At 40.7% G+C, this 26,184-nt stretch overlaps 1 protein-coding gene across 1 annotated transcript in view; it reads right to left on the bottom strand.

Annotated features, from left to right (window-relative positions):
* ppp2r5d (protein phosphatase 2, regulatory subunit B', delta) overlaps positions 1-26,184 on the bottom strand; it is a 44,920-nt gene that overhangs the window by 1,531 nt on the left and 17,205 nt on the right. The window contains exons 4-16 of the mRNA XM_060925549.1: positions 19,154-19,353; positions 12,537-12,647; positions 11,404-11,496; positions 11,072-11,202; positions 10,811-10,870; positions 10,578-10,686; positions 10,247-10,300; positions 9,934-10,104; positions 7,333-7,460; positions 7,059-7,160; positions 6,727-6,799; positions 6,084-6,131; positions 5,829-5,942 (exon numbers count right to left, since the gene is read on the bottom strand). Coding sequence (XP_060781532.1) covers positions 5,829-5,942; positions 6,084-6,131; positions 6,727-6,799; positions 7,059-7,160; positions 7,333-7,460; positions 9,934-10,104; positions 10,247-10,300; positions 10,578-10,686; positions 10,811-10,870; positions 11,072-11,202; positions 11,404-11,496; positions 12,537-12,647; positions 19,154-19,353 — 1,394 coding nt within the window. The remainder of the gene's footprint in view (positions 1-5,828; positions 5,943-6,083; positions 6,132-6,726; positions 6,800-7,058; positions 7,161-7,332; positions 7,461-9,933; positions 10,105-10,246; positions 10,301-10,577; positions 10,687-10,810; positions 10,871-11,071; positions 11,203-11,403; positions 11,497-12,536; positions 12,648-19,153; positions 19,354-26,184) is intronic.

The following is a 26,184-nucleotide window of genomic DNA, read 5'->3' as shown; positions in this document are numbered from 1 at the left end:
TCGCTGTAGTGTGGACAGATGAAGCGGCTCTGTATCGATACAAATATAATGCGCAAAGTCACACACCTCAATCGATGTCTTCGCTGAATAAAATAGTGAAGAACGGAGATTCGTTTGTTTCTTTCTCAACTGCCTCGCGCGTTTTATACGATTCGACTGAATAAATGACCACCAGAAATACAGACTGTACATTGACAACAAAAAGCACACACACGTTGTTTCATCCGCCATATTCTCGGAAGGAAGTTACTCGGTAACCACAGAAAAACATTTCTCGCTAGTGTGGACAGATGCACTAAGCCGTACCGGTATACTTTGTATCGATACAGTTATACCACTTTCGTACCGGTATAAGTGTGAACACAGCATTAGAGTAGCCAGTTGTACTAATCCTGGATCTTTGGACTGTGGGAGGAAACCGCAGGAAACATGTCAACATGGGGAGAACATGCAAACTCCACATATGCCCCTTTTCGACCAACAGGGATCCGTTTCTGTTCTGGTTCAAAATTTGGTGCGCGAACCATTCAGAGCATTTTAATGAAAAATTACTTGGTTTGGAACCTGAAAAGCTGGTTCCCAGCTGGGACCAAATTATAGCATCCCCCCCAGCACAAACTGTGACAGAGAGCTTCATTAGGTTGGAGAGGAAGCGGAGTGCAGTAATGGAGAACATAATGAAAAAGGATGTATGTCTTCATTTAAAAAAAAAAAAAAAAGAACTAATATCTGCTTTTACAGAACAAAATCTTGCAGGTAATCAATGCACTCTGCCATCTTGCTATTACTGTTTATCCGTCCTGCAATGCCCTCCATTCATGGCGCATCCTTGATTACGCTGGTTCCACTCAAAACCGGTGAAAATGTTACCTGGCGCCAAGGTTCAAAGAATCCTGAACGGAACCAGTTCAAGAAAAGGTTCCCTGTTGGTCAAAAAGGGGTAATGCAAAAACCCCAGTTGGCTGTGAGGTTCGACCTCAGGATTTTCTTGCTGTGAGCCAACAGTGCTAACCACTGTACCACCCCACATGTACTTAGTCTCTATGAAAATTACAAACGGTTCAGGTTTCATCATTTGTGTACTAATGAAGCAATTAATTTTATTGTGCACACAACTCTAAATTTATAACTTTTTCCAACACAAAGTTCATAAACAAGGGCACTGATGACCAGCTTGTTGACAACTCTCCATCTTGGTGACCTCTACAAAATGTTTGGGACTAAGAAGACAAGCTGGTGCAAGTATACATCATGTAAGGAACAGCACACAACAGACCGTGCTGTTATACAAATCTAATCCATGTTGGGGTAGTGCGATATGGCACAACACAAAGCAGAGGACTGTTAGAGAAGTAAAGTGGCTTACTGCATTGTAGGTTATTCCTCTTTTACCAGAAAGATAGGCCAATGTTTAATTTGTTTCTAAATTATGCATCACACTTTTTAAACTGCCTATAGTTAGATTTAATGGCATGGAACAGCCACAAAACAACTTTGTTCCCATCATCGCTTCTAGCGCTTATGAGCAGTTGGTTAGTTACCTTCTCATTTTCTCTTGAAGTTAAAAAGAGGGGAGAACATATGACAGCAGCCTGTCATGTGACTGAGGAAACAGAAATCATAAACTCCTCTCTTTCTCTGAAGACAGTCAGGAACTTGACCATTAAAAAACACTGACAAACATTTCCCAAAAAAGCTAAGCCACATTAACGATTTTATATAATTATATATATATATATATATATATATATATATATATATATATATATATATATATTCTCTTCGTTGAAAATGCAAGGTTTTTTTTAAAAATCTAAATTAATTTATTATTAGCCTTAGATTATGTGGAGCATCTGCCATACAAGTCCCTATGAATTAGCTGTTACTATGGAAACAATAACATTACAATTGTAGCATTAATATAAATCCATCATGTATATTAAAAGGCAGAACTATTGTCAGAGAGTCATGCTGTTATAAAAAGTTAGTTTATGCACACCTTCCAAGTTGAGAATTCAACTGTGCTGTGGTACAAGTATTTTTACATGTTAGGGTACGACTAGTATAGTCAGGAACACTATACGATACACTGAGTAGGGCCTCCTTTTGCTCTCAAAACAGCCTCAATTCTTCATGGCATGGATTCCACAAGATGTTGGAAACATTCCTTTGATATTCTGGTCCGTGTTGACATAATTACATTCATGCAGTTCCTGCAGATTTTTCAGGTGCACTTTAATGCTGCGAATCTCCCGTTCTACCACATCACAAGGGTGTTCTACTGAATACAGATCCGGGGACTGGGCAAGGCAAGGCAAGTTTATTTATATAGCACATTTCATACACAATGGCAGTTCAATGTGCTTTACAGAAGTAAAAACAAAAACAGTAAACAATAGAGAAATAAAATTACATAAAATAATTTTATTTTTATTCTAAAACAATTAAAAGAATTAAAAGAAAATAATAAGAATTAAACAATAGTAAAAATAATATAATAAAATGTAGTAGTTCAAATAGGATGAGAAAGAAAAGGAAAAAAAAACCTAGCAGAATAGAAAAGAATAAAATAGGATAAAGTTAAAGTAAATTTAAAACATGCAGAGAAGTAAAGATTATAAAGAATGTAAAGAAGACAATTATTTAACGGAAAGCATCTGAAAACAGCTTGGTCTTTAGTCTAGATTTGAAGCTGCCAACAGCAGGAGCATTTTTAATGTCCTCTGGCAGTTGGTTCCATAGCTGTACTGCATAGTAGCTAAAAGCTGCTTCACCACACTTTGTTTTAACAACTGGTTTTAATAGTAAATTTTTCTGTTTTGATCTGGTAGATCTGATTGGGTTAGGCCGCTGCAACATATCAGAGAGGTAATTGGGCCCTGTACCATTTAGAGATTTGTACACCAGCAGCAATACTTTAAAGTCAATTCTGTAGCTTACTGGAAGCCAGTGAAGGGACCTTAGAATTGGAGTAATGTGCTCTGTTCTTTTTGTTCGTGTGAGAACCCTCGCCGCTGCATTTTGAACCAGGTGAAGTCGTTTGATGGTCTTTTTTGGCAGGCCTGTGAAAAGGCCATTGCAGTAATCAACCCTACTAGAAATGAAGGCATGTATTAGTTTTTCCAGGTCATTTTTTGACACAAGTCCTCTTATGGCCCTTTTCCACTACCCTTTTTCAGCTCACTTCAGCTCACTTCAGCCCGACACGGCTCGCGTTTCGACTACCAAAAACCAGCACGACTCAGCTCGCTTCAGCCCTGCTTAGCCCCTAAAACTCGCACCGTTTTGGAGTGGGGCTGAAGCGAGCCAAGCCGTGCCGAGTGAGGTTGGGGGCGTGAGCAGACACTCCCCTGTGCACTGATTGGTGAGGAGGAGTGTCCTCACATGCTCACACACGCCCCGCGAGCACGCTGGGATCTGTAAACACCGCAAACCCAGAAGAAGAAGAATAATTACGAATTACGAGAATTTCTGAAGCCTTATGCGCCTCGCCTCATCTATACGCTCTTGCCAGTATCTGTTGGCGTTGTCGGTGACAACAAGCCACAGCACCAAGACCAGCAACACTAACGACTCCATGTCCTCCATGTTTATTGTTTACTATTCGGGTCGTGAGACTACCGCTTAAAAGATCACTGAATCAGTGACATACAGAGCATCGTGGACGAGTTTGCGGAGCGCAAGGCTCGTCGTATGCCCTTCAAATAATGCGCGCAGTAGGCTATTGATGTTTTATTATGAGCCATGTACAGTATGTCACCTGTTTTTTTGTTTCTGAGTTACATGTTCGTTTGAAGGACTTAATGTACAAAATAACATAGTTGCACCCCGTAGTGTTGAAATTGGTAAACACAGTGCATTCAGTGAGGTTTGCACCGCCCTCCTTTTATTTCTGACTCTTCCTGTCACCGTTGCAACCTCTGAGCGCTCATTCGTATGCCCTTCAAATAATGTGCGCAGTATAGGCTATTGATGTTTTATTATGAGCCATGTACAGTATCCTAATGTTTTTTGTTTCTGAGTTACATGTTCGTTTGAAGGACTTGATGTACTAAATAACATAGTTGCACCCGGTAGTGTTGAAATTGGTAAACACCGCAGTTGCGGACATTTGTAGCCTAAAATGATAAGCTTTAATAAAGGGCCCGGTCATTTGCCCCGCCCCTGGCCCGGCTCTGACTTGTTCCGCCACTGTCACTGATGTCACTGTTTGCGCTGCTTAACGACATCACGTGACGTCCACCCACTTTCGCTAACTCCACCCAATGTGTCCACCCACTTCCAGCCAGCACGGTTCAGCGCGGTTGTAGTCGAAATGCAACTCCAACAGCCCCGCTCAGCTCGACTCAGCTCGACTCAGCACGGCACGGCTCAGCCGCGTTTGTAGTGGAAAAGCGGCATTAGTTTGGAAATGTTTTTTAGGTGATAAAATGCCGTTTTAGTGATTGCTTTCATGTGACTGTCAAAGTTTAGCTCGCTGTCAATGAAAACACCAAGATTTTTAACCATTTCTTTAGTTTTAATCCCTTTTGTGTCAAGAATAGTGGTAATCCTGAGTCTTTCATCTTTTTTTCCAAATAGAATTACTTCTGTTTTATCTGTGTTCAGCTGAAGAAAATTTTGTGACATCCAGCTATTGATTTGATCGATACACTGGTAGAGACATTCAAGGGGGGCATAATCATTAGGTGATAGAGCAAAATAAATTTGGGCATCATCTGCATAGCAGTGATACAAAATTGAATTTTTATTGATAATTTGCCCAAGTGGGAGCATATAAAGGTTGAAAAGTAATGGTCCAAGAATCGACCCCTGGGGGACACCACAGGTCAAGGATATTGACGTTGAGGAACAATTTCCCAGGGTAACAAAGAAGCTTCTATCTTTTAAGTATGATTTTAGGAACACCTGTACACCTGGGAAGGCACTGAACAGTGAATTTTATGTTCATGAAACCAGTTTGAGATGACTTGCTTCGTGACGTGGTGCATTATGCTGGAAGGAGCCATTAGAAGATGGTAATTGTGGCCATGAAGAGATGCACATGATCAGCAACAATACTCAAATAGTCTGTGGCATTCAAGCGATGACTGTTTGGCATTAACTGCCCAAAATGTACCATTAAAAAAAAAAAAAAAACACCACATTCCCCACACCATTACACAACCTCCACCAGCCTGGACTGTTGACACATTGCAGGTTGGGTCCATGGATTCATGCGGTTGGTGCCAAATTCTGACCCTACCATATGTGTGCCTCAGCAAAAATCAAAATTCATCAGACCAGGCTACGATTTTTTCAGTCCTTAGATGTCCAGTTTTAGTGAGCCTGTGCCCACTGCAGCCTCAGCTTTCTGTTCTTGACTGACAGAACTGGACTCCGACATGCTCTCCCTGCTGTTATAGCCAATCTGCCTCAAGGTTCGAATGTTGTGCATTCTGAAATGCTTTTCTGCTCACCAATTTTTCCGAGTGATTATCTGAGTTACTGTGGCCTCTCTGTCAGCTCCAACCACTCTGGCCATTCTCTCATCAACAAGGGGTTTCCGTCCACAGAACTGCTGAACACAAAGTCCTGCCCCCCCTCATTCTGATGGGGGATGTGAACATTACCTGAAGCTGCTGGCCTTTATCTGCATGATTTTATGCATTGCACTGCTACCACATGATTGGCTGATTAGGTAAATGAATGAGCAGGTGTACAGGTGTTCCTAAGAAAGCGCTCAGTAACTGTTTAGGCTGAATTTCAGTTGAATGGCAGAACCACTAAAAATGTAAAGCTTCTGCACAGTAATGAGGTGGCTGATCAGCTAAATATTGTAGCCATACCTGTGAGGCCTCAGATTCCACAGTCTTCTTCAGCAGCTGGATGTCCTCAGCAGTGGGAGTCTCTGTCTCCATGGAATAGTGGGGTATCCCTTGGTTTTCATTATACATTATATACTGTTCATGTACAGACAGACACACACACACACGACCTTACTCAGTGCAACCAAACAAAATGTTTAAAAAGCTGCTTAGGAGTACCATTCTGCAAAAATAATTCAACTGCCTTAAATTTAACAGAAGAGAGGAATGACTGACCGCATCTGGAGGCAGACCAGGTCGGAGACTAGGATGGATCTTAGTAATCTGACAAAATAAAACAAGGTGATGGATTTAATTTTAAACACACACAGAACAAACTTGGTTATATGGTGTCATACATACACGCAGTCAAAATTAGGTTAACACTAATGGATGATTTTTCTCCTCGATGTGTGGTGCGCCGAGACCGCTGCTGGTGTAATTGGGCCTGACTTTTTTGCCACCCCAACAGTGACGTCAGACGTCTACTTACAGATGGTGCAGCAGTACACCATTGATGAACTTCCACTACAGATCCGACTGGTTTCTACTATTTAAGTGTTAACATGCTTTTGACTAACCCTTTACATAGCATATTACACACACATACACCCCATAACTAAACTATATGATTCTTTAAGGCCTGTTCTCAGAATAAGGCCAAGTTTTAAGCATTAATTAAAGTATAAAAAGTGGAGAAAAAAAAAAAAAAAAAGACCCCAAGACCACAGATTTTCATTTGCACTAAGCAGGAGCCAACTAGGTCAACATGGATGTGTTTTCACTTCTTATCTAAGAATTTAAAATGATTTCTTTATCTTTTATAAATTAGATTTATTTGATTTTGTCTGAGTGATACAGCAAGGCTTGCAATCTTCACCTGAGGATTTTGTTTAGCAAGCTGTTCAATCTTGTGCCAGATCTCTTCCCGCTCCTTAAGTTTGTACTTCTCCCTTGGAAGGGGGAAAACAGAACAATTTACTGTGTGCCACAAACAGGGATTTGTATCAGAACGGCATAAACAAAGGCATACGGGTCTCTTTGGGTATTGATAAAAACACCTGGATAACAAAAGCTACAAAGAATGAAAAGCAAAGCCAAGTGTTGCTTAACAGAACTGTGTGGAGACATTATGCAGAGACTATGTATTTCTCTTTGCCTCTTCTCATTCTAGCATATGACTCCATTTTTCTAGTTCTCTTTACTCCTTACTTTTGCTTCTCGGCTTTGTACTGCTGAGTGCAATCATCAAACAGCTTCTGGTTCATCTCCATAAAAAGCTTTAGCGCATTGTAAATAAGTCCATGGATTGTCCTGCAGCAAAAAGAGGACCACCGTTACTACAGGACAACAAAAAGCACTAGCAATATAGGAAAAGCCATGCATAGGAACCAACATGCATGTTTTTGTTCTTGCTGTACACATGATGAGATGATCAATCCCGTGTTCATGAGCAATAACAGTGCAGGTCATGTGGGTTCCTTACTTGTTCCAATGACTTTTGGAGTTCTTATAAAGAGCAGGGAACATGATGGGGAGGATTTTGGCAGCATTGTCACTGATCAGACTCATGATATACTCATTGTTCCAGTAATACAGTGCCCTCTCAGCAACCTGAAACAAAGTGTCCATTTTAGTTAACAGGTGAAGACTTTCAACGCAAAATGCTATATATCCAGTTTTGCTAGTTTGAGAAAAAGCCATTTTTTATTGTGCATTATTGAAAAATGAAACTGATAATGTTATTTGAAAAGTTTATTATAAACTACTCTAAATCATATGACATGTTCTGATAAAATCCTCATTCTCATCTCATTATCTCTAGCCGCTTTATCCTGTTCTACAGGGTCGCAGGCAAGCTGGAGCCTATCCCAGCTGACTACGGGCGAAAGGCGGGGTACACCCTGGACAAGTCGCCAGGTCATCACAAGGCTGACACACAGACAACCATTCACACTCACATTCACACCTACGGTCAATTTAGAGTCACCGGTTAACCTAACCTGCATGTCTTTGGACTGTGGGGGAAACCGGAGCACCCGGAGGAAACCCACGCGGACACGGGGAGAACATGCAAACTCCACACAGAAAGGCCCTCGCCGGCCACGGGGCTCGAACCTGGACCTTCTTGCTATGAGGCAACAGCGCTAACCACTACACCACCGTGCCGCCCACAAAATGCTTTATATCCAAGTTAATTAATAATGACAAGTCTGTAAGTTTTCCATGCAGTAAACGGTCACAATATGGTTTCTTAAATTAAAAAAAAAAAAGTCCTCCCAAGCATAATAAGTGTGAAACTTTACACTTAATTGTAGCATTTACCTTTTGTGACAAGAATGCTCTGAAGAGTTATGTGGTAAAAGCACCATGATGGTTCACCCCTATGCTCAATTTTTTAAAGCTAGCAACAGGACTAAAATACAGATGTGCAGAAATCAGTTCACAAGAAAACCCCACATGCCTCGTCTAAAATAATAGTTTGTTCTTTTAATCTTTTGTCCCATTTTATGTCCTGGCCTGCTTCTCTCCAGCATTAAAAGCTAAATCATCATTGGAAAGTTTGTCCACATGACCGAGAGAACGATTGTCCCGTGCATTGTGAGTACACCCAATTTGCGACACCTTTCCACCAGCAGAATACCTTCCTTGCTTCTTTATTTCACGCTCATGATATTCTACAGTCCTCCCTCTTTTTCCTGGCTTCGGTGAAACCAGAATTTTATCCTCTAATCCGTGGAAATCATTCATTTTTAGCAGAGAATAGTTCTCGATTCAGCGTCACTTCAAACGATCATGGGTGCCGCCATATTGGACAAATTGAGAACGCTGATTGTCTGAGCAGATAAAGTGCGATTCGGAAGAAAATTAGAGTGGCGGATATCGCGGTTTGATTAAAAAAAAAAAAGTGGAACTTCATGCAGTAAAAGTAATGGGATGTGTCGCGTTTTGACAAAAAACGATTTGAGATATGAATAGAACTTACTATTGACAATCTCCTACGTATATTGGTTACAAAATTTCAAAATATGGTGCTTATCGCGGTTTGCGATGAAAGTCTTCAAGTTTAGTTTAGTTGGGCTAGCCCCCAGAATGCAACATGGTCAGAAACAACATTCGAGGCTTTCCTTCCATAAATGGTAATCCACCCTAATGGATGGACAAGAAAACACGTAGTAGTTTACTGACTGGACACTCCAAAGCACGTCGACATCCAATATTTGAATATGGAGTCACTCACTGTTCCTGGACATCAAAACTTTAAAAATGTAGCAAGGCATAATAATAAAATAATAAGTTAAATTTATATAGCGCCTTTCAAGAAACCCAAGGACGCTTTACAATAACAAACAAAGAAAGAAAAAAATTAAAATATAATTTAAATAAATAAATAAATAAAATAAATAAAAAGTAAAAAAAGTCCACCAAGTAGGGATCAGGATGTAATTCCCGTGGTGTAGCAGCCACAGTCCTACCAAAAGGTGCACGAAAACAAGTCCCACATCTCCAGCACCGCCGCCGCGACGCCGTCAACATCGCTCGAACACCACGCCATGAATCCACAAAGCGAGCAGAGAAGCTCCGCCACGCAGAGCGCTGGGGTGTCCCAAACCGCCTGCACAGCCGCTGCGACACCACCGAACAACATCGCTCGGAACATCACGCCAAGCGTTAAAGCGCAGAGCGCTGGACAACCATGATGTAAAATGAGCAACGAGCTCACTGCAGTCCATAGCTGGGAGCACAGGCATCGCCCACGGCGAACCAAGGCCTGGAGGGAACCGACGCCCAAAACTAGGTCCGGAGCTACACCACAAGCGGTGGAAAAAACACTCAAACATCAAACTACACAAACACACAGAAAAAAATAGAAAAATAAATAAAATTAAAAAAAAAAAAAAAAAAAAAAAACTCCGGTAGGATATGAATTTACTACAAAACCAGTATACTCAAAATAAACAATTTTGGGGGGCAACAAAAACAATAAAACATTTAATCCACAGAACATTAAGCAAGTATATGTGCACCTGGCATCAGTATTATCCACAGAAATACACTCTTGCTGGTAGGTCGCATGGTTGCTTACCTGAAAGTGTGGACTTGATACACACTTGGCAAGCTGTCTAAACAGAGGCTCCATAACTTTTACAAACTCCGAAGGCTCAATGACATCCAGGATTTCCTCCAGCTCATTCAGGAACATCACCTCTTTAGGACTATGGGTCTTGGGCCAGAACTTCAAGAGACCCATTATAACCTGGAGCATGAAAATGTATAGAGTGAGCCAATAGAATGTGAGAAGAGAAAAGCACTAAAATGTCCACCCATTGAACAAAAAAAAAAAAAAAAAAAAAAACCTAATTCAAAATGATTAGAGGTGGAAAGGCTGTAGTACGTACCGGTTCAGTAAGACTGCTGTCTTTTTCCAAAAACTGAACAACACAATATGCCAGCTGCAGGAAAAGGAAAAAGACCTCTGAGCCACTCATCACAAATACTAAAAGTAGCCAATACCACTGAACCTTAATTAAGGCCCTGAGCAACTTGTGCTTTCCACATTTGTATTTCTGCTCTAAGGCTATCTGATGAACAGAAACTTTTAATTAGTCATTTCTAAAGTGCATCAGTATTATAGGAAAAAAACAATATTGTACATGAATACTCTAGTCCTTAAGAGAGTTTTTGCATCAAACGTAAGCCTAAAAAAGGGGGCAATTAATAGAAAAATACCTGAGGGTGATAGACACTCAGTGACTTGACCTTGTGCAGTGGCAGGAGCACTCGAATCAGGAACATTTTGTGCTCCTCTTTCAATGGCAGCGCAAAACCATTAATTATACTGGGAGAAGAAAAGAATACATGTTCTGGTTATGTGATATGTAACGGTCCATTCAATTAAACACAGAGCGGAACAACCCATAGGTCCGATTTGTCACTGCAACATGTTTAATGCATGTGCTTACCTTCCTAGAATTTCCAAGAGCTCTGCAATGCCATTGTGATGCTCCGTTTCATATATAAACCTGCAACAAGAGCACTCACCAAATGAATGAATAAATAAAGAAAAAAAATCTCCAGACTACAATCCATACAACAATTAATAAAGTACTTAATTTAAAAAAAAAGAAGCATTTAAAATCAAATTAAAACATAGTATGAATCCCCCAAAACAAGAACAGAGAAGACCCAAATGAAGTATGCATGAAGATATTCAGAGACTTTACCGATAGAATATGTTGTTGATCTGTCGACGGATGTACGCTCTAAGTCCCAGAAACTTTCCATAAATCCTATGTAGAATTGTTTTCAAGAAGTCCCGCTCTCTGGGGTCTTCACTGTCAAACAGCTCCAAGAGCTGCACAAGGCATTTGCATATTTGTCATGGTATAATTTAAAGCCATAGTGGAAAAAAAAATAGGAGCTCAAAGCAAAAATAAAATAAAACTAGAGCGATGAATAAATAGTACATGATTTCAAACATGACTTTATAAACCTAGGAGCTCCACAAACGTCATCATTTGAATTTATCATCAGGTATGCAGGAATACATACTTACAGACAATACAAACTTTTGGTCAATGTATTTTTTGGCGACATTAGGCTGGAAATCAGGTGACTCCAAGAACCGTAAAAAGAATTCATACACCAGCTAAATGAGCAAAAACAACAGAAGACAAATAATCAGTCAGATACATACCCAAATCTGGGTTTACTGGTAAAATATCACCGTAATACAGAGCTCTGCACAGAGGCACTCGGTTCATCTTGCCTGTCGTGTGTCACATATTACTAGAGAACAGCTTGTCACGGTGCACCTACACAGCTTCTTGACACACAGTTGGTGTTTGGGGGGGGTGGGGGGTATCAGATTCTCCCTCAAGCGTTTATATTTTAAAGTGCATATCCTGGACCAAATTCACTTTTTTTTATTTTATATGAAAGTATGTCCCTTTACACACTCATCCAGAAGGGTAATTTTGCACAAGGCCATCTGTCTACAGCAGAAAAAAATAAAATAAAACGCGTCTGGAAAAATCCCAAGGGAGTCTGGAGCCAGATTTGTGACGTCACGTGCAGAAGCGCCAACAGGCCGAGAGAGCTTGCACGGTTTCAGTGCACAGCCTGTGTAGACCAAGTTTAGCAGCTAGCGATTTTGCATTGAAATATGGAATTGTCACCTGAGCGCAATGTGGGAAACGATGAGTACTAATCCCATCAAGATTGGTGTTGCTACCCCCTCCTACGATACATCTGTTAACCATTTTAATAATTATGTGATAACGTTGAAGAAATTTGCAGAAAACCACCAGGTCGTTTTCTTATAAATAAACCAGTGCTGACATAGGATTTAGAGGGAGGCGTCCCGCACGCGACGTCACGAAAATCAATGTTTCCTGGGAAATCCAAATGCCAAGTTTTTTCAGAGGCGGACCAATTCGCCTCAAATGGCTCGATTTCAACTGAATTTTTCTGGTATTGCGCAAGGTAAAAAAAAAAAAATTCCACAAAATGTGACAGATATTTGACCAAAGTTTAATATAAAATGGGAGAATTCATTGATCTTGCTCCTGAATTTACCCGTGATATGCACTTTAAGGGCACCCACAAAATGCAGTAGCCCATTGTTCACAAAGCAGCCTGCGAATCTACTAATTTACCAATGTATTAGTGTTAAGGTGGTACACTTGCCTGCAGGTGAGGCCAAGCTGCCTCCAGTGTAGGCTCATCCTCCTCAGGATCAAATTCTGCTCCAGTTGGATTAGAAGAAGGAGGCAGGGTCCTAAACAGGTTCACTGAAAACTACAGCAACAAAAAGACAAATTGTGCATCATTAGGGAGCTTTATTTTACAGGTATGATAAATTATTTATCAAAACCTACATAAATCAATCTTTCCTATTGCTCATGGCTATAATTACCACACAGTTTTGTGTGAGAGTTTGTGCTAATTTCTGCAAACTAAGGTATAGGCGTCTAACTAGGTATCTTCACCCAAATATAACGTGACAATCTTCATATATCTGACCAGCTAGTGGCCTAGTGGTTAGCGTGTCCGCCTCTCGATCGGGAGATCGTGAGTTCTACTCATGGTCGGGTCATACCAAAGACCATCATAAAAATGGCACCTACTGCCGTCTGGCAAGGCATGCTGCAATATAGATGCGAGTGGGGAGTCAAACTCTCGTGGTTACCAGAGGACTAGCCCCCCACTGTAACCCTAGCTATGTAATAGGCGAGAGGCCGAAGGCTACGGAAACGGAGAGCGGCGCCGCCCTATGCGCCACATGGTGTGGGAAGGACTCCCCCCACATCTGTCTCTCTCTGGCTTTCATTCATGCCATAAAGATGTATACATTCTATAAAAAGAGCAATAGTTTTGACAGAGGGAGGAGGCAGTTGACAGTGTACCTCTGCAAGATCACAGAAAACATCTCTTCATGCTCTGAAATGCACATTCACAGACCTAGAAAACACTACATCAAGATGCCTCGGCTGTTCCTGAGTGATTAGCAATGGTCAGAGCAGAGATGTCAGAGGCTGGTCAACTGCACATTATTCAACTCCTCATACACAGCCTTGGGAACTTTGTATGAGAGAGAGAGAGAGAGAGAGAGAGGACACAGTTTAGGGGTGGCGATTTACAAACCCAAGCAAAGGAGGGAAGGAGAAAATAGAGATGTATGGGTTATTCAACTGGTTTATATAATTTTGCATGGTTAAATCTATTCATGTACGCGTGTGAATGTTTTCAGGCGAAGCAGAGCTATGCTCCGATAAACTGATTTGCAAGTAACAAAAAACTGAAAATTGCTCTTTCAAACGTCTAAAAACACACATTACCGAAGAATGAATACCTAGGATGACTCATGTGATTATCAGTTCAGTGTTCCCTTTACGAGCATCATGTAAGGGATGAGACACTCCGCATTGTTTGTGAAACAGGCAATACCTTACAGGACTACAGATAGGCCCTAGAAAAAGGCTGTGTTACCATGGAAACAGAATTTCCAGACAAAAACGTCCATGTGACCTAGTACAATTGTAAAAGGCTCATTAGACGTCAAACAAAACTGAAACACAGCTCATGACGTGTTATCTAATATAAAATACTGCATAGACACTAAGTAAAGTGCTTCATACACAAAGTCCAAATTTGCAGACAAAATATTCACACAAAATCACACCAAGAATCTCATCTAATTATCTCCAGCCGCTTTATCCTGTTCTACAGGGTCGCGGGCAAGCTGGAGCCTATCCCAGCTGACTACGGGCGAAAGGCGGGGTACACCCTGGACAAGTCGCCAGATCATCACAGGGCTGACACACAGACAACCATTCACACTCACATTCACACCTACGGTCAATTTAGAGTCACCAGTTAACCTAACCTGCATGTCTTTGGACTGTGGGGGAAACCGGAGCACCTGGAGGAAACCCACGCGGACACGGGGAGAACATGCAAACTCCGCACAGAAAGGCCTTCGTCGGCCACGGGGCTCGAACCCAGACCTTCTTGCTGTGAGGCGACAGCGCTAACCACTACACCACCGTGCCGCCAGTACGAGTACATAATACGGCTTTTTATATATAGAGTTTAGGACACAAAACACACTTTGTTTTGCCAATAACAATGACTAGCAACATTACAGAGATGAATTATAAAACTGAAAACATTATAAAACAGGAGTCTGTACTGCAGCACTGTCATCATTCAGTTTGCCATTGCATTTAGGAGGAAATTAAACAACCTGTCCTCATCTACATCAGCTTCCTGTGCAGCCTCTGCAAACTGCGGGCGCCGTTCACGCTGTCCCTCCGTCTACCATTGGTGGACTGCCCTATCAGCATTATATGCATCAAGATCCGGGTCCTGTAGAGCAGGGGTTCTCAAGCTTTTCTGCTTCAAGACCCACCTATTCAAACTTGTACCGAGTTGGAGCCCATTAAAAAAGATCTCCAATTATTTTGGCTCATCTGTTTGATTAGAATCTAATAATTTATTGTGAAGTGTATTAATGGGATGCAACATCACTCCCGGTTACAGATGGGAATTTAAATAAATGCAATAAAACATTTTTAGATTGTAGGGACTGTATTTAAAACTGTATGGATGTACCAGAAGCCAAACCCTGCATGCAGGGCATTCTCAGTCAAAAGGGATTAATGATCCAAAAGTGGAGTCTGATCGATTAACACGAACTTATTGCCATGTTTCTGTCCAGCAAACAAGCAGGTTATTAAAACCAAGAAGTACACTCAAAAGAAACGGCTATAGAAACCACTCAGTGGGATTAGATCCTTACACGCTAACAAAGAAGAATTTTTCCTATGAAAGAAAAAAAAAATAAAAAAAAACTTACCACCTAAATTTGACATTAGTAGAATAAATTTTGATCATACTGTAGCCAAAGACAATAGTTATGCATACTATTAATTAACTTAACGTGAAGATAATTAACAGATTACTTTTTTTTTTTCAAAAGATTGTGTACATTTTTAGTCTTTTGTATTTGTACATGCACAACCCCACCAGCTCTGCTGATCAACTTGGCGTTTAAATAAAGTTATTCATTCATTAAGAGTTGGAAAATTATCCATCCGTTGAGTTCCCCGATGTCTCAAACTACCTGGTGCTGCAGACATCGTTCTACACGGACACAGAGATGAAAACCTGGAAGAGCATGGAGGCGTACAACTTTTTATATGTGGCTGGGTTAAAGATCTGGGGATCAGGACGCTACAAGATAAATCCTGTATTGTTTTTGCCCGGGTAAATAGGAGTTTCTAGGCTTTTTGTTCACATCTTTGTGATGGTTGCTAGGACGCTACAAATTTTGGTATCGGGTGTAAACAAACGACTGCTGCTCGATTCCCAATCCTCCTTGCACTTCTCTCCCAGCAGGCATCACAGATCCATATAATTACCCACAAACATCTGTCTCTGTGTGTGTGTGTGCGCGCGCGCGCGAGATCTCCAGTCACTTTTGATTCTTTTGACTGCTGAGAATCCCCAGTCACAGATGCTACTTGAGAAAGGGATGGTAAACACTATATGCACCACTTTAACAAACACACAAATGCACGCATGCACCTGAAGCGAGCCAATCAGAATTGGCGTTACAAATTGGGAAGAAAAACCAAAATGATGATCACAGGGAAGGCGAGGATGCTGGTTAATACATCTTGGTTTTGTAATGTACTCACTCGAAAATCGTTTCTGTGCTTAAAGAAGCCGACCATAGGTGTGCCCGGAGGGGCCTAACTCGCTAAAATATTTCTGCCCGAGCGTCTTGGTCGGGCAAATCAAGCAATGCCTGGTGTTGAGGCTCGTACCAAAACTTTATTATATATTCACAAGAGAAAAACACACCAACAGACATTAGAAAACTGGAAGAGAGAGAGACACAAAACTTCCGCATTCGCGAGTGACTGACAGTTTGTACACAAACATGGCCGCGAGGTTTGCTTCGTTAAAAGCGAAAGATTTAGAGAGAATTTTGAAAGAGAAAAGACGCGCTGAACACCCGAAAGGCTACCAAAATCTTCACTGGATATTCTTCAAGCGTTTAATCTTCCACAATAAATATATGGAAAAGCTGGAAAAGAGACATGTCAGAGATATAAAACTTCCACGCTAGTGAGCGACTGTGACAGTTTGTACACAAACATGGCCACGAGGTTTGCTTCATTAAAAGTGGAAGATATATTTTTGAAAGAGAATTTTGAAATAGAAAGACGCACTGAAGACCCAAAAGGCTACCAAAACTTCACTGGGTACTCTTCACACATATTTATAAGAGAAAAACATACCAATGGACATCAAAAAACTGGAAAAGAGAGCAATAGCGGAAATATGGTCAAAGTTCTATTTGGAGGTGAGGAAACGTGACGGAGACTTTTACAAGAGGAATTCACTCGTGGACTTCACTCAGCAAAGCCCTTTTGTTTTGAACAACTGCAGTGTAGCAACTAACTACAACCAGAAGTAACTTTCAACTTGAACTGTCAACCTGGATATCGCTTGTACAGTGGGGCAAAAAAGTATTTAGTCAGTCACCAATTGTGCAAGTTCTCCCACTTAAAAAGATGAGAGAGGCCTGTAATTTTCATCATAGGTATACCTCAACCATGAGAGACAAAATGAGGAAAAAAAACCCCAGAAAAATCACATTGTCTGATTTTTAAAGAATTTATTTGCAAATTATGGTGGAAAATAAGTATTTGGTCAATAACAAAAGTTCATCTCGATACTTTATTATATACCCTTTGTTGGCAATGACAGAGGTCAAACATTTTCTGTAAGTCTTCACAAGGTTTTCACACACTGTTGCTGGTATTTTGGCCCATTCCTCCATGCAGATCTCCTCTAGAGCAGTGATGTTTTGGGGCTGTCGCTGGGCAACACGGACTTTCAACTCCCTCCAAAGATTTTCTATGGGGTTGAGATCTGGAGACTGGCTCGGCCACTCCAGGACCTTGAAATGTTTCTTCCGAAGTCACTCCTTCGTTGCCCGGGTGGTGTGTTTGGGATCATTGTCATGCTGAAAGACCCAGCCACGTTTCATCTTCAATACCCTTGCTGATGGAAGGAGGTTTTCACTCAAAATCTCACGATACATGGCCCCATTCATTCTTTCCTTTACACGGATCAGTCGTCCTGGTCCCTTTGCAGAAAAACAGCCCCAAAGCATGATGTTTCCACCCCCATGCTTCACAGTAGGTATGGTGTTCTTTGGATGTAACTCAGCATTCTTTCTCCTCCAAACACGACAAGTTGAGTTTTTACCAAAAAGTTCTATTTTGGTTTCATCTGACCATATGACATCCTCTTCTGGATCATCCAAATGCTCTCTAGCAAACTTCAGACGGGCCTGGACATGTACTGGCTTAAGCAGGGGGACACGTCTGGCACTGCAGGATTTGAGTCCCTGGCGTCGTAGTGTGTTACTGATGGTAGCCTTTGTTACTTTGGTCCCAGCTCTCTGCAGGTCATTCACTAGGTCCCCCCGTGTGGTTCTGGGATTTTTGCTCACCGTTCTTGTGATCATTTTGACCCCACGGGGTGAGATCTTGCGTGGAGCCTCAGATCGAGGGAGATCATCAGTGGTCTTGTATGTCTTCCATTTTCTAATAATTGCTCCCACAGTTGATTTCTTCACACCAAGCTGCTTACCTATTGCAGATTCAGTCTTCCCAGCCTGGTGCAGGTCTACAATTTTGTTTCTGGTGTCCTTTGACAGCTCTTTGGTCTTGGCCATAGTGGAGTTTGGAGTGTGACTGTTTGAGGTTGTGGACAGGTGTCTTTTATACTGATAACGAGTTCAAACAGGTGCCATTAATACAGGTAACGAGTGGAGGACAGAGGAGCCTCTTAAAGAAGTTGTTACAGGTCTGTGAGAGCCAGAAATCTTGCTTGTTTGTAGGTGACCAAATACTTATTTTACCGAGGAATTTACCAATTAATTCATTAAAAATCCTACAATGTGACTTCCTGGATTATTTCCCCCCATTCTGTCTCTCATAGTTGAAGTGTACCTATGATGAAAATTACAGGCCTCTCTCATCTTTTTAAGTGGGAGAACTTGCACAATTGATGGCTGACTAAATACTTTTTTGCCCCACTGTATACAAGTTGGGTTGTTGTTCAGGCTTTTTGGACTTGTACCATTTTTATTGTTAGAACTTTGACTTTGTACATGTACAGTGGATTGACAAAACATTGAATTACATTCGATCAGAATCAGCATTCAATGTTGGGAAGTTAAACCCCTGTTCTTTTCGTAAAATCTATAAATTGTTCCATCGAATGTGTATGTATAATAATACTGGCTGTTTTTTTTTCATGGTATATGAGGTATATTCATTTCAGTTAGCATGATATTGAACTCATCTTCGACTCGTTCCATATTATGCTAGCTGAATGGAATGTATCTGATATACCACTCAATGCCAGCCAATATTATTTAAATATCTCAGTCAATGTCCCGGACATAGTTCGTATGAAAAATGAGTGGTGTATTTCCCAGTAAAACACTCATGTCCGTATTACACACACACACACACACACACACACACACACACGTATGTGTATAGAATTTAAGTAACTTTTCAATCAACAGTTTGTTAATGTTCTAAAGAAAAGAAAAAAAAAATGGAGTGAAGCAAACTGCAAATAAATCTGAAGTGACAAAAAAAAAAAACCCTCCGATTTCTGGTGACCAGTGACACATAATACTAATAGACATGAGTGAACTTTCCAGTGTCCTAAACGTGTCAGAATGTGCACGTCAGTACGTGCGCTCTCACCATTATGACCGCCTCGGGGTAGATACACTCCGTAACTACATCACGATTGTGTGTGATGTACTCCACCATCTCATTCAGCCCAGCACGCTTCACCTCCTTGTACTTGAGATCACTGAGAGGATCTGTTACGAAGTCAAACAGTACACAGCACTGGCGCAGCTTCTGAACAAACAACTCCTCCCTGTCGATGGGTGGGGCATCTAAAATTCAGAGACAAAACACATAAGGTGGTGAGAGTTTTTGGTGGCATGCATGCATAAAAAAAAAATTAAGTACATCCCATGGACTTTATAGACTTGTCTCAACATATTTAAACAAATTTCACCCTTTTGATACAGTACTTACAGATAAAGTACAAGTCATGCAAAAATATTGCTTGATGTTACCAAAAGATCATGGCAGGTTGTGTCGTTTCGTTGACACAGAATGTGAAGTCTCGGATAAAGAAACAAAGCTCTCTCATGGGTCCGTCTCAGAAACTGGTCTCTCATTTGGGACATTAATGGTCAAAAAATAAATTTTCTAAATTTTACTTTTTTTTTTTTTGCATTTACCCAACACTCTGTTTCTTTTGTCATGTTTAATAAGAATAAAGATAGTATCTTGCTTTATCTGGCCTCCACTGTGGAAAATTCGATTACAATTCAAATGCTTTTGTAAAATTGATTTCCATATAAAATAACTCCATCATGAAGAATTAAAGCCCCTCCTTCACAGAGGAGTGAAAATATTGAATAAATTTCCTCTTTTTGATTGCTTGGGTTAAAAATGCCAAGTTATGATGACTGAATTGATTATTCACTTAAATATGAATAATATGATACATTTTTGGGTATTTGATGTGGCGAAATAGGACACAATGGAAAAATCAAGAACACACCGGAAAGATGAGAATAACGGCGGTGGTAAAAGAACAGCGACTGTACCGGCTGAAGGTCGCGCGGGTCTCTGCTGCGGCGCACAAGCAACGGGACATCACTACCGCACCGGACGGAGCGCGAGGCGGGGGCGGGGCAAAATGACTGGCCGTAGATTCTATCAAAAGTTCGATCTAAATTGACCATGTTTGCAAAATATTGACCAAAAATACGCAAACACTACAAAATATGAAAGTAAGATGAAAAAGAAATGTTCTATTGCCTTATACTGCAAGATTAAAACAAAAAACTGTCAAAACTCACCTTTTCAGTGATAACGTCCAAACAGATCACATAAAGACCGCAAATTCTAATTGTTGGAGTGGAAAATTCCATTCTACACATGCAGATTGTTAATGTGTGTCCTTCCCCGCACACAAATAACACGCTACAGTAAAAAATAGACCACGACTCATTTTATAGCTCAGAAATTCATACAGGACCAGCTACCATCGTAACATATTCTGTAAGAAACATATTCTATACCTAACTTTCAGCTTTCGTTTTAAAAAACAAAATCGCAGATTTATAACTAAATTTTTATATGGCGTAGTGATTTTAAGTTACTACTTTTGGTGAGGTCGTGACCTTGACCCTGAGGCTTTCTGTTGAGATCAAAACACGCGATCGTATTGGTTTTGGGTTTGCGGAAAATGGAGTTACAACAGTGATCAAATATTTTGCATGATGTTTTATTACGGTTATGATTATTCTGTGAGCGCACCAATCCTTAGGTGTATAAAGTTACAAGTTAAAATACAGTTAGTGACAACTAGACTTTTCAGTGGACTACAACCTTTTTAAGGGAATGCGATGTAGTCAACCATTTATCATGTCCCAGATTAAGCCGCCATTTTTCCACAAACTTGTAGAATTTTTGCCAAATTCTGAATAGAGTATTCACAAAGATTTAGTTTTATCTGTATTATTTCTTTCATCATTTTATTTCAAATTAAAACCAACGTCACCATTCAAAACCGTATAGTTTATTGATTGCGAGTATATTTATTGGGGTACCCCCACAGTACCCAGTTTCTGAGACAGACCCATATATATTTCAAGTGGGTGACACTGTGGTGTAGTGGTTGGTTAGCAGTGTCGCCTCACAGCAAGAAGGTTCCCAGTTCGAACCTCACGATAGGGGCCTTTCTTTGCATGTTCTCCCCGTGTCTGTGTGGGTTTCCTCCGGGTATGCCGGTTTCCCCCCACAGTTTAAAGACATGTAGATTAGGTAAAATACCCAGCCACTGGGGTTGTACAAGCCAGTACATACTTCGTGTCAGTTCCAAGCTCGGATAGATCAGGGAGGGTTGCGTCAGGAAGGGCATCCATTGTAAAAACATATGCCAAAACAAATGTGCGGAACAGATCTGCTGTGGCGATCCCTAACAGGAGCAGCCGAAAGAAGAAGAAAATAATACATCAAAGACATACTTATTCATAGTAATTAATAATTTGTATTAATTATTTCTTTTTTTGTTAATCACTGTAGCTTCTGGAGAACTCAAGTTATGACTTGAACTTTAAATTAACTAGGTAGAAGTCGACGCCAACGGTGTCGATGGGGATGCCTCCGCCTGGTAGACTACACGCCTTAAGTTGTGATTTCGGGATAGACATTTGACCTCACAGTAATCTTGACCTGGTGAAATTACTTGTATTAGCCTTGGAGACATTGTGTTCACAAGGTTTTCGGACAGACATTTGACCTCACACTGACCTTGACCTTAGACCTTTTGATCTCAAAATCTAATCAGTTCATGTTTGTCCCAAAGCGCACAAATGGTGAAAGTTTGGTGAAATTCCTTTTATTAGCCTTTGAGATATCGTGTTCACAAGGTTTCGGGATGGACGCACGCCCGGACAGACGGACAACCCGAAAACAATGCCTCCTGCACCTTACGGTGACGGAGGCATAAAAAGCAGAGACTGGCATTTACCTTATCAAGTCTTCAATCTAAATTCTTTATATTTTCAACAGCTTAATTACAACTTCGTCTAAGATCACAGATCAGAAGTGTGTTTGCCCCATCATTCGGGATCATAACTGGTGATGCTCTCATAGCAACAACAGCCAATCATGGGCGTCTATGAGCTCATGTATGCAGAAGTGGCTGGATAGTAGAGCTGTGCAATATATCGTATTTTTATCACGATATCGATATTGGTGTCAAACGATATCAAAATTCATAATATCGATATGAAACGATTTTTTGTCATTTGTAAGGTAAAACAACCCTTCTGTCCCCTAAGGCACACCGTAGCCTTGTATACGTCATCCATTCTACTCCCGCGATATCTCCGCAACAGTAAAAAGTCAGTTCTTCTGTTTTCATACGTGTTGGGTGATTTGATATATTGATTTGCTAATATGTTGTTTGATTTGCTTGCTAATAGTTATAATAATACAATTAACATATATTTACGTCATATTTTTGGATGTGGGACTGGGTAATGTAAAAATGGCATCTACGGAAGAAAACAAGCACAACAATATTAGCACATATCCAGCTTGCTAGCTGTGTTAAACCGTGTGGATTTAAGTGGAATAATTGCGAGTCGTCCTGTGGTCAAGGCAGTGTTTTAAGGTAAGGCAATTTGGTTATTAATGTTGCCCGCCGCGGCATGTTTACTTGGGTTCATTTGATTTTGACTTGTGCATCTGCAGCTAGCATCATGCTTTGAAGTAGGTTCTGCTAAGGACGGGTTTATTGCGCGATGTAGACGGACTCAGATGTAATTACATTGTTTTTAAAATTCCGTGCGCTTAAAACGGTGTCCCCCTGCTAATCATGTAGCCCTAATCATGTGTTGCTTTTACTTTTCCTAATGGCGAGTGAAATATCTCTGCAAATGGTATTTCAATGCTGACATGCCAAAAAGATAGCGGAGTCCACATTTGGAAGATGAAGGAAGAGAAGCCTGATGCTTGAAAATAGATCGCTTAATCCACAACGCATATCTGTATTTGAGACATAACCTGCAACTAGTGGGGATGTTTTGGAATGACTGTGCGTAGGGTGTTTTTGGCCACAGAACACTAACCCACAGTAGTAGGAGGACTACTGGGTTCGTGGATTTTGTCTTTTGACTGAGCGACGCATGGTGTTTGCCTTGTGCCATTTCACGTAGCATCTAGCCGCAGTGCCACCTACACTTTCAGGGAATGTTTACATGCTGCTGAGCTATTTTCATGTATGTTAATTCTTAAGGACTTGTCTCTATATTGTGCGTGTTCACACACGGACTGGCCATCGGGAGTAGCGGGAGTTTTCCCGGTGGTTCAGTGTGGGCCGGCGGAGAAAAAAAAAAAAAGAAAAAAAAAAAAAAAACAGTTGCGCGCTGGCCTTTAATATGATAAGCAATGTTAACAGTTTCTTTAAGAAACTTAACATTGCTTATTACAGTTGCGCGCTGGCCTTTAATATGATAAGCAATGTTAACAGTTTCTTAAAGAAACTGTTAACATTGCTTATCATATTAAAGGCCAGCGCGCAACTGTTTTGTTTTTTTTCTCCGCCGGCCCACGCTGAACCACCGGGAAAACTCCCGCTACTCTCAATGGCCAGTCCGTGTGTGTACGTGTTTAATGTTGGTGTCTTAACAACACACAAGCTTACGTTGTAGTGTGTGTGTGTGTGTGTGTGTGTGTGTGTGTGTGTGTGTGAGAGAGAGAGAGAGAGAGAGAGTTTATCCTTGGCTGGCTACGAGCCAGTGTGGACATTACGCAGTAATCACTGGTAATACCAGCGCTGGCTCCATCCTCTGTGATCGGAAATGTTGAGTGAGGAGAACGTGAGCCTTGTGCAGGCTATAGGACCTATGCAAAGTACGCGCTTGCACAGTAAATAGTTTAAGTAAAAGGCATTTCAGGGTACAACGGGAAGGGTTGACAGGTAGCCTATGAGGCCTGTACTATAAAAATGTGGCCCGGTGCCTCGGGTGTTGATGATCGGGGCTTTAAAAAAAAAAAAAAGGTGTATAAATATCGTTTTAAAAATCGCGATATCGATATTTACTGAAAAAATCGTGATATTGATTTTTTCCAATATCGAGCAGCCCTACTGAATAGCGCTTTCCTCAGTGTGTGTGACGGCGCCCTGTGACGCAGCATGGGCAGTAGTTCAAAGAGATGTAGTTGGCAGCCTCACGTATTTCTGAGGAAGCACGTTAACCTTCACCCTCTCAGGTTTGGTAATGGTCATATGATAGGAAACAGCTGGATGGCCAAGACTAAGTTACAGAGAAAAAGGGGAATCAAACAGGAAATAAATAAATAAAAACGCACAAATGAGAGAATCAGAGTTCGTACATGACTGAAAAGATCGTCCAACACTGAACTAAAAAGTCACAGTATTTTCTAGCAAGTTGGTTTTAACTCTCACCCAATAACCAAAGTCCATCCCATGATGAGATGTCTGCCGGTACACAACCTCAGACCTGACCCAGTTTACTGCTGAATAGCAGTCAGTCAGTCATAAGACTGAACCTTCACACCTCCAGGGCCAAATGAACTCTGATGGCACAGATTCTCCTCTCAATACACACAATGCCAATTCAACATTCACTCCCATCCTCTAACAACTCTCGGCTACAATGATGGCCTGTACAAGCACATAACACTGACAAAACACAGCCATGAAAACATACATTTCACACAGAAATGCACAAAAGCAGGAAAGAAAGTCCTTGGGGCTTCCTGTATTTACCATGTTCACTTCCAAAATCAGTGCCAGAATGCAAATAAAATTCATGGGTCAGACTGCAACAAACAACTGCCATTTTAGGTGAACTCCCATCTGTTCAGCATCACACAGCATGTGTATCTATATTAAATTAACGACAGCAGCTTTATTCTAACTTACCCGACACAATTTACTGATCCCTGAAAGGAACTGTATTATTACTGTATTATCTATAAAAATATTCATAGCAGCAACAGAATATTTCTGCTCATGGCAAAAAGTCTTATTGTGCACCCATTTCTATTGAGCAGACATGTGATGAACAATAATCAAAGTTTTGATGAGTTCAGTTAAATAGTACTGTGCAAAAGTCTTAGCCACATGCAATGCAATGCTGTAGAGCAAAAATACCTTCAAAAATAATGAAATTAAAGGTTTCTACATTAAAAAAAAAAAAAACATGAAGATCAGTAAGCAGTAATGAAAGAAAAAAGTAAATGATGACTCTTTGCTTAAAAAAATAAAAGTAGTAGTATCAGGTACAATGAGTGCAGTTTTATAAGGAAATGAGCTGGAGGTTTTACTGAACATCTTCCAGAACCAGCCACAGTTCTTCTGGACACTTTGACGGTCACACTCGCTTCTTAATTTTGAACCAAAATCCAGTAGCCTTCATTATATTGTTTTTTCCTGAAAATTGGTCCATTATGTAATATAAAGTTCTCTTTACCGACATACATTTTTCTGTAACGTTTAATCTTGTGCTGAAAAACTCATGTTTGGAAACCCAAAGCGTTTTTGTACTGGCTCCATAATGTAGAAGTCATTTAAAAAAAAAAGTCTAAAACAAAGTTTGTACTAAAAAAATAAATAAATAAATAAATAGGGCACCTAAGAGCTTTGCACACTACTGTACATCACAGCAGTGCAATAACGAAGTTCCATACTGTATATTACGTGATACAAACTCTACTTTTAAGTAACAGAAATAGTCCGGATAATGCAAAAGCATCTAACGGCAATACGATTAGTATGGCAGTACTGGGGGGGGGAGCAATGAAATCCAAAACTTTATTTTTGGTACAGTCAATTTTCACTTCAGTACAACCGATGGCCACCTACATTACATTCCAAGTATTCTGATTTTAAGATGGCTGCTGCTACCCAGTGCCCTTTTGGCCAATTTTAAGTCATGCATTGTCAGACGCTGGAAAAAGTACGTCTTTTTTGAAAAAAGCAAACCTGCGCAACGGGCGACAAGTTTGTCGTGAATTGTCCATGCAAGCTGGAGGCTAAAAATAAGCTTCCCTTCGCTATTGTCACACTTTCTCCCTTTTTACCTGCTTACTCTCAATGACCATCAGAGCACAACATGAAGTAAAAACAAGCCTAGGCATTTGTAGATTAAATAAAAATTAATAACCCTCAT

Source organism: Neoarius graeffei, chromosome 7 (assembly GCF_027579695.1).
Source record: "Neoarius graeffei isolate fNeoGra1 chromosome 7, fNeoGra1.pri, whole genome shotgun sequence".
NCBI classification, from domain to species: domain Eukaryota; kingdom Metazoa; phylum Chordata; class Actinopteri; order Siluriformes; family Ariidae; genus Neoarius; species Neoarius graeffei.
The sequence above is the reverse complement of the archived record's forward strand: the minus strand, read 5'-3'. Positions and strand labels throughout refer to the sequence as shown.